The sequence below is a fragment of the Crocodylus siamensis genome, chromosome 15, assembly GCF_052110815.1.
Source record: "Crocodylus siamensis isolate JL-2025a chromosome 15, ASM5211081v1, whole genome shotgun sequence".
Lineage (NCBI taxonomy): Eukaryota > Metazoa > Chordata > Crocodylia > Crocodylidae > Crocodylus > Crocodylus siamensis.
The window spans coordinates 18934516-18944176 of NC_143409.1; the positions used below are offsets into that span (position 1 = coordinate 18934516).

The 9661-nt window shown below is 47.2% G+C and overlaps 1 protein-coding gene across 2 annotated transcripts in view; it reads right to left on the minus strand.

Moving 5' to 3' along the window:
* TRPM7 (transient receptor potential cation channel subfamily M member 7) overlaps positions 1-735 on the minus strand; it is a 110801-nt gene extending 110066 nt beyond the window's left edge. The window contains exon 1 of one of the 2 annotated variants that reach the window (XM_090028146.1): positions 399-735. In XM_090028146.1, the coding sequence (XP_089884272.1) occupies positions 399-401 (3 nt within the window). In that variant the 5' untranslated portion in view covers positions 402-735. The remainder of the gene's footprint in view (positions 1-398) is intronic. The other variant, XM_090028147.1, reaches the window with a different exon arrangement.
* Between the last annotated feature and the right edge of the window lie 8926 nt (positions 736-9661).

Sequence of the window (9661 nt, forward strand, 5' to 3'; positions counted from 1 at the left end):
TTTTTTTTTAAGTTAATGAAATAAAAGGCTGATCTGGAGAGTGGAAACTAACAGATTTAAACCAGCTCTGTCTGGATTTCCAGGAAGTTTCCAAGCAGCCCCAGGGTGGAGGCGCTCTCCAGCCATCACCCGGGGACCGGCCGGGAGGGAGGAGGAGGACAGGGATGGCGGTCGGGCCGCGGGAGGAGCCCGCTCTCGCTGTAGCCCCGTGAGGAGGCTGGGGCCGAGCCCGCCTGGGGCCTCCAAGCAGCGAGTGCTAACACGGCGCGGGCCGGGGCGAGCCGCGCTAACGGCCACGGGCTGGAGAAGCCCCGCGGGACCGGCGCAGCCCGCAGCGCACGAGGCGGGCGAAGCACGAGCCGGGCCGGGGAGCCGAGCCCGCCCGCCGTCGCACCCACCATTCTCCTCAGGGGCGCGCTGGGTCTCGCCGCCGGCTCTGGGTCTCCTCCCGCCTGGCAGCTCCTGCTCGTGGTTCGGCTGCGGCGGTGGCGGGGCCTGTCTCCATCTATCGGGGCTGGGCTCGGCGGCGACGGCGGCAGCGAGGGGCACTGGGCGAGGCCGGCCGGGGACAGCGCTCCGACAGCGGCGGCGAGACGCTGGCGCGGGCAGGGGTGGGAACAGCACGAGCTCGGCTCCAGACCGGGACCCAGCGCTGGTGGCGGCCTCGGCCTGGCGGCTCCTTCTCATAATTGTGCGACTCGCCCGGACCCGAGAGCGGCGCGGCCGCGTCAGCGCGCCCCGCCCCCGGGAGGAGGGACCCAGGCGGCGCGGCGCGGCCTCCGCTCCGGCTCCTACCCCGGCCTGCGGCCGTCGGCGGGGGAGTGCCGGCCGCGCCCCGCGCGCTGACCCCGTACGTACCGCACAGAAGTTTTACAACTGTCTGAGGGAAAATCATCTTAGAGTAATGCGGAGAACCTCCCTTGTCTGCCGCACACGCCCCGCACCTCCACCTCCGCCAACGCGGGCACACGCATACACCTGCCCGTCATCAGCCCGGGCACACCCCTGTGCCAACCCACATCCACCCTCCACTAGTCTATACACACACACATGCACACACACCCCTACCCTCTGTTAGTCCATACACACACACATCCAGCCTCTGTCAGCCTGTACACACACAGACCCCCGCCCTTCATCAGCCCATACACACAGATACACCAGCCCTTCATTGATCCACACACAGGTACACCTGCCCTTCCTCAGCCCGCACACACCTCTACCCTCTGTCACCCTGTACATACACACATCCACACTCTGTCACCCCATACACACACACCTGCCTTTCATCAACCCACACATATCCACACACACACACACACAGAGCCCATACAAAGCCCTCTCCCTCAGCCTGTACGCACACACGTCCTCAACCCATACAGAGACGTACACATCCCCTCCCACAGGCCACCAGGTCCCGAGGTGGAGCACAATGTGACAGGCCTGAAGTGGAAGCAGAGCAGATCCTGAGCTTGCACACGCAGGGCCAGAGGAGCTCACTTAGTCCAGCTCCCTACCCACAAAGTCCTCTGATAACTCTCCATCCCCCGCTGTGCATTGATTGCAGCTTGCAGTCAAAGTGAGAGGACAATACATCTGGGGAAAATATGCCTCATAAACCTGAAGGATTTTTAATCCTGAGCATATGCGTGGTCCTGACCCCACACTGGCATTCTTGGGCACATAGTCGTATCTCTCCATAGACACCTACATTTTACTTACCTGAGAGTTTACAGTCACTGTGGCAGGAGGTACAAAAGGCTACAGGAAGGCTGCCACCAACCTCTCATCTTCACTTGAAAGAGGACAGACACACCAGATTCCAGTATATAAGACAGCTCCTGGCTCTGAGGCTTATAAACTGATGCCATTACTCAGTGTCATGTATGGGTTGGGGAATCATTTATCTTTGAGATAACCCGTAAGTCAGCTGGTCCATAGCCCAACATCAACACTTCTCAGGCTTTCATACTCCAAAGTCTTACTGTTTAGTGCAGTCAACTAAACCCTATCAATCCAGTCAAGCAGGCTTGCACCATTGCCTGTAAAGAATCACATTTCAAGTCCTGAGACACAGATTGAATGGCTGTACGTTCAGTCCTCGCAGTGAAGAAACACCTTGTGTTGTTCTTTAGCAGCTTTGCATATCTGACACTCAGAAGCATTTTAAAGCCAAGAGGAAGTTAAATCCACAAGAAAGGTTCCCCTGCTAGAAGTAGATGAGAAATCATTTTAACCAGAATTCAGTTCCTGATTGGCTTAACATGAATCTCTCTTACAATATTTAACATTTATATAACAATTGTACTGGCTTCACTTGCAAAGGATTAAAAGTTTTAGGGCTTGATTCTGTGAGGCGCAGAAAGCGATGTGCGTTGAACTCCACTGAAGCGGAGGCTGTTGATTGTATTTAGCATTTCAAGTACTCAGACAAGCAAGCCTTATTACTGTACTTCTGAAAGCTGATATCAATATTTCCCTTCACTGGCACTCCCACAGCAGGGTAATTTTAGTAGTCAGTTCCAGCAACAAAGAGAAATAGCTGTTACAATAATCATGGCTAATATGGATGTGATACATCTATGCACTGTGAACAGACAGAAATTATAAGAACCAAAGGGATAGCTAAAACTAGAACTCTGGTCTTTCATCTCCTGTATCACAAGTCTCTGCCACAAGACTTGAAGAGGAATTCTTAACATAATATTTCATCTCCTTCCCTCTGTCGGACAAGATTTTGAGAGATCACCACTTTTATATGAAAATCTAGCACATCCATGTAACCAAGAAAGGAACAGTCTTCTTTACAGACTTTCACCATTTTGATTTCTACTCTTCTTAGTTATGTCATCTCCACAGAGTACATCATTCAACTAAAATGTAAGAATCATCCTACCATTACATGGTTCTGACAACAAGATCATGAATCAAGGTCATTCTGAAAACCCTTTCCTCTAACAACTAGGTCATACGACATTGTTTTTGGGCTAGTATAGCTCATTTCTCATGCTTAAAACATTGAACTGTAAACTGCCTGGGGCTTGAATTTAAAACATACCTACTTACCATGCCTCAGGGCCCTCAACATGTATGCAAATCAAGCTTTTCATGGGTATGCATCTATTTGGTGTTCCTTTTCCTCCTACCATTTCACTTACTAGTTTGTTTGATGTAAATTAATGCACTACAGCACATCACCTTCTCAATGTAAGGTAACCTAAGAAATTTAGGCACATCTGAACTCTGGAATTTGACATCCCATCTGTTGAAATTATGGCCATTGGATCCACATAGTCTCCTCTCTCTGCAGAAGTATTTCAACGCGCCATGAAGCCAAAAGGAGCAGAGAAAGCAAAGGAGTCAAGAAAAGGTAGGCTGCTGAAAGCTAACTTGGAAACTTGACTGAGACACTGTGGTAAAAGCTATTTTAGGATAACATATCTTGAGGCTAGGAATGTGCTACACTTTTTCCTATTGACTGTGCAAGCCTACAATGAGATGGACAACGTAACTCAGGTAGTTAAATAATTTGCAATCAGTCCAGATTAAAGTTCAGCACATTCTTGCTCTGCCTCTGTTGCAGCCGGGGAGGGAGATGATGGATAAAGAACTCTTCCTTCTCTCTGTTTCACTGCTGCTTCAGGAAAGAATTTCACCCATTCCTCTGAGAAAGGAGCATGTGAAATGAGAGGCTACTTCAGTGCTGTGAAATCTGTTACTCTTTGTGACCTGGCACTGATGAAGCATGGTACAAAGCAGCACCTTGCACTGCTTCAGTCCCTTGATCTGACATTCAGGACAAGTCACAGTCTGATCCTACATTTGCAGAAACAATCACCTAAGAGGTGTAAATTGTTCAAAGCTCACATGTGAAATCTTGTTTTGATGTGAAATATTTGCTGGTTTAAATCACTGAAGCTCAGATTACCACTTGCAAGGGGTGAAGAGAACTACATTTCCAGGTATTAATAAAATACATTTCCGAATTCCTTAGAGGGTTAAACATTAAGTTAAACATTTACTCATTCACCTTACACTAAGTATTGGCTGCCTCCCAACAATGATATTTAACTCTAGACACCTTTGTTTTTTTCTTCCAAGTGAGGCATCTGTCAGCTGTTGCCTATGAATTAGAAGAAAATAATTAAGTTTAATTTTACATATTACTTAATTCCACATTCCTTAGCTTGAAGCAGCCTACTCATCACAAAATCTAAACTAGATTCTTTATACGTTTAAATGGAGGTTATTTTTCCTTGTAGGATATTGTAGCTTACATCTGAAAGCAAATGATCAATCTGTTGTTAGCCATTTATGTAGGTCAGTTATTGGCTCTACAATCACCACTGATAATAGTGAAACTGAAGTATAGTATCAGACAGATCTAAACAACTTTGCATTAAGTTTGGGAACTCATACCTAATAGGTTATACATCTCACTAAACCAGTTGTAACCTGATCTTACTGCAAAAAAGAAGAACTAAAAAAAGCCTCTGTAAGAGTAATGCTCATCTGAAAAATGCAATCTAATCAGTTACATAGCAAGAACACAATATTTGGGAAAAGGTTATTTTGCTGTTCTCTCATGCTCTTACAGAAGAAAAAATAAGTCACATTGAAACAAAAAAATCCAGCATTCCTTCTTCTGACAAAATAAGTGAATATCCTTAAATATTAGAGCAATCTGGTTTGGACTTCTTTTGACCATGTGACAAATTCTTCTTAGATAAGTATATGGAAGTACATTTCAAGTTGTTCAAAATATGTGATGGAATGCAAGCAGCTAAGCTTAACACAGTCCTAACTGATAAGACTATCTAGTTAATATCCCATCCAGGGTCAAATAAATTATGTGCAGAAGCACATTTTTCCCCTTATTAGGATCATCCATGGCAAAAAGGAATAAATTAACTGTATTCACGCTTTGTTTTTGTAACAAGGTTGAATTTCAAAGCCTTTTCCCCCAAACACACACTTGCCCTTGTTACATGCTCGTCACTTTGTAATGCGTGTGTGTGTGCACACATGCATGCGTGCACATGCACAAATGTTTCTTAGTTCTTGGGAAAGACATACACATACTGCAAAAGGTCAGCTTTGTGGGCTTCAGATAATATAGAATATCAAGATTTCAGGTATAATTTTTAATTATTCTGATCCTTTCTTCATAAGGATTTTGTGGGTAGCGTGTTCTGTTTTTCATGAATGACAATGAAACGGCCACTGTAACCCACACGTAGACATGTTCAGCTCCCAAAGGGAGATAGCAGGAGCTTGTCAGAACATAAGGATTCTCTGGCCTTGTTTCTCTTTTTCATAGAAGGTCCTATGCTGAGGCCTGTGAGGGAGATGCAAACACCTGATACTTCGTACCATACATTAGGCCTCGAACAGGCTGGACCACCCACTTCCACGGGCCAGATTCAGAGCTGTGAGCCTCTCCCCACTCTTTACCTGCCACCAAAATCAGGCCATTTTTAGTCACTCCTGGTGACTAAAATTGGCAACAGCGTTAGCTCCTTATGTTCTGGAGCCACATGGATTAATGTTGCTGCTGCATGCAGGTCATCTGGCCTGCAGGAAGCCCTACAATCAGGATCTTGCCTGTGGGGACTAAAACAAGTCTGACACCCCTGTGCCATACCTTTTGAGAGGCAAAGGTTTTTCTGGTGATATCTTTAACTGGACCAACTGTAGAGTTGGAAGATATGTTAGACAAACTTATACTGACCTAAATCCTCAGGGGCTGTAAAGTGTCACAGCTGCATTGGAGTCAATTGCACATTATGACTGAATTAAACCTTGAGCCTATTGAGTGGGAGTGGTTAGTTCCAATTTTTGCTGCCAACGTTGGTTGTTTAGTCACAACAGTTTTTTGTTTTTTGCAAGGTCACTTGCCTTGCAAACAGCAGTGTTATCTTTTTATATTGCTGTCAGATCTGCAGAACACTGGAGAATGTGACAGAAACTGTGGGATGACACTCAGTGTATCTCATTCGTGATGTTAAAGGTGGCTTTGTGAAAAGCTTTGGTCCAATTTTCCAAGAAAAATGTTTTAAAGTATGGTACAAACATATACATATTTCAAGAAGTGGATAGAAGGTATTTCAAAGTAGGAATCAAATGGAAAGTTTACCACTCTTAATTACATAATTCACTACACTTTGTCAGCCAACATCATTTATCCAGAGAGTCCTACAGTGTGAGAAACATCCTGGCCCAATTGAAGTCAGAATGTGTCAGTGACTGCACAGCTTAAAACTTACCAATTAAGTATTTCAGCTCCGGCTTCCATATCTTAGAGGGCAGCCAACAAAAATGATAAGGGAGTGGGAAGGCAGGCCATGCAAGGAGAGGCTGAGAGAAATGAGCATGTTAGCTTGCAGAAAAGGTGACTAAGGGAGGGCATGATAGCAGTCTTCAAATATTTGAAGGGCTGCCATAAAGAAGGAGGAAAATAACTTTTCTCCTTTGCTGCAGAGGGTTGGATGTGTTGCAATAGCTTTAAAGTGCAGTAAAGTAGATTTAGACTGGATATCAGAAACAACAACTTTACTGTTAAAGCAGTGAGGAAGTGAAATAGGCCACCTAGGGATGCTGTAGAATTTCCTTCACTGGAGGTTTTCAAGAAGAGGTTGAATAAGCATTGCTCAGGGCTGATTTAGGAGTTGCAATGCCTGGAGCATGCTGTGAAAAGCAATACCTGGAAGGCGCAGGAGATTCCCTTGCAGATCTCCCAGGACATCACTCAAATAACATGAGAAGATGACCTGCAGTCAAGACAGGTGAAAATAGGAGAGGATTATGGTCGGCAGCAGGAGATTAAATCTGAGCTTTCATAACCCAGCTGGTTGTGGAGAAGACTAAAAGAACCTGAGATACATTTATGGAGGACATAAGACAGTAGAAAATGGAGTTCTGGCTCTCCAGTCAGGCTGCATGATGTGTGGAGTTGATTTTACAGTCCCTAGGTTGCTGTGCTGAGTCAAGGGTGCCTGGTTCTCCCCCGTGCTTCTGGGCATTGCTATTTGCCACAAGAGAGAAAGAAGTAATTTTTTCCTACCTCCTGTCTGCTACTCCTCCAAAAATGGTCTTTCCCACCTCCCTCAGAAATATTGGGTGTAGGTTGATGGTAAGGGTTAGGATTTGAACTAGGATGTGCTTATGCTTATGTTGAGACTTAAACCCAGGGGTGCTTGGCTGGAAGTTTTTGCTCCTCTGTTCAGGGTCAGACTGATCACTACATTTGGGGGCTGGAAGGAATATTACCCTATGATCAGATTGGACTATGCAGGTTTTTGTCTTCTTTTCTGAGGCATGGTCCTCTTCCTTGGATCTCCTGAGCATACTTTAACAAATTATTTCCTGTTTTTGCAGTGGCAGGTCATAGACCAGGGGCAGACAATTATTTTGGGCGGAGGGCTGCTTACCCAGTTTTGGCAGGCTGTTGAGGGTCGCACCCCATGGCCGGCGCTCCCTGCTGCAGCCACTCACAGCCCACATGGGGCTGCCTGGAACAGGCACAGGCACCAGCCACAGGGTGGGGGAGGGGAAGCTTCTCCCCCTCCCCGCCCATGCTCAGCTTTTCCCTGGGCTCCTTCCCTGCCCCCTGCCCTCCCCCCTTACATGCGCTTCCAGCCAGGGCAGCCATGTGGTCCCAGGCCAGAAGCCCCGGCTGGCGGGGGGGCCAAGCAGGCCCTGGTATTGTGGGACCCCGCCGGGCTTCCCCTGGGTCCTACTGCCCTTGACTCCTGTTGTTTTTGACAGGAACCAAGGGCAGATAAATATTCACTTTCTAAATTTTTGGGGGGCCCTGCGGGCCAGATAGAATGGCCTTGCAAGCTGTATTTTGCCCATCCGTATCATTGACAGTGCCCTTATCCTCCTGCTTTACCTGTGGCAAATTGAAGGGGTGTTTTGATGTTCAGGAATTGTGCCTGGTATATATGGTTGAGGATTATTCCTAAAGGTTTTAAAAACAAGTTGGACAAACACTTGCCTACAATGGTTTAGACAGGGGTGGTCTTTCCTTGAGCAGGGGGCTGGATTGGATGACCTCCTGATGTCCTGGATTAAATGACTTCATTCTCAAGAGGTTCCCAAAGGCTTAGTAGCATCTGTCTTATATAAACATATGTCAAGGCAACAGTTTTCAAACTGTGGGGTCCACCCCCCTGGGGGGTATGCAGAAAAGGTGGGGGGGCATCAAGCTCTGCAGGGATCAGGAAATGGCAGGTGTCCCCTTGCAGGCTGGCAGTGTTCCAGCCTGCAGGGAGCTGCCAGGAGCGGGACACAGGGGGTGCCATGTGCATATGTGTGCCCACACGCATACACATGGCCAGGAAATGTGGCTGGGAAATACAGCAGGGCAGCGTGGAGAGCACTCCCTGCAGATAAGTCTATAGGGGGAGAATGTAGAAGGCAGGTGGGAGTGGGGCAGATCAAGGCTCCCACAGTGAGTGAGGGAGTGGGGCAAGAGCTGGGTATGCTGCCCAACCAGGGTGGGGAGTGGGACAGAGCTGTGGGTTGCCTGTCCCGGGGGCAGGGGGCATGTACCTCCTCAGGTTTGTACATGGGGCAGGGGCAGGTGTGAGCTGCTCCCTGCAGGCTTGGGGCTTCCTGCCCTGGGAGCCCCATGCTGGCTGACACCATGGCAAGGTGCCCCCGGCCTACCCACCAGCAGTGGGGGTGGCAGTGGTGTGGAGTTGTGCTCCCTGGTGCTGCTGGGCGGGCAGGAGGCACACAGTGGGTGGGGGGCTCCTGAGGGCAGGGCAGTAGGGCAGGAAGCCCCAAGCTCACAGCGTGCAGCCCACGTCCACTCCTGCTTGGCTCTCATCCAGCTGTAGTATGGGAGAGGGATTGGTGGGGGCATGTATGAACAAAATTGTAACTCAAAGGGGGAATCAGGAAAAAAGTTTGAAAACTGCTGCCTCAAGGGAAGAAAAGTAATTAGCTTTTCAAACTCCTTCAAAGAAAGACATTTTTGGAGGTGTTTGAATAGTAAGCTATAATATCTGAAAGAATTTCAATGCAAAAATGGAGAACAATACCAGTACATAAATTTAGTTGGCATTTCTGTCTTAACTGTTGCAAAATAAACTCCAACCTGCAACTGATTTAAGCTCCAGTCTTGCAAGCATTTAATGTTCAAGTTTAAGTCAAAGTGATGAGACTACTTGCATACCTAAGCACCTAAACGAGTTCATGAAGGATCAGGGTCATGAGGTCTACCTGCAGAAAGAGTTTTAACCTGGGGGAACTGGTAGTAGCTGTTTGAGTGCTACCTGAGTAAGTCTTCGCTTGAGAGGGAACTCAAGGGTTGTATCTAACCAACTTCCTATCTGCACAAATGCTCTTTCACAAGTGTAATGAATTCATACTGTGGTGATGTGATGTGGTGTGTACATCACAGCTTATTTAACTTTATACCCCAGTAGCGCACATCCTCAGGAAGGAAATGCCCACATATTGCAGTGTCAATACAAACTACAGCACACAAGGACTTACATTTCTCTAGTGCCCACACACAATTCTTCCACAAGGACAGAAAAATTGTCCCTTAATATACCATGCAGAGACTTTTACCAAAAGTCCCAGCAGTGTAAGGACACATCCAGATGTCTTGGACACTTGGACTGTGGCAAATTTTGGCTACTACAGT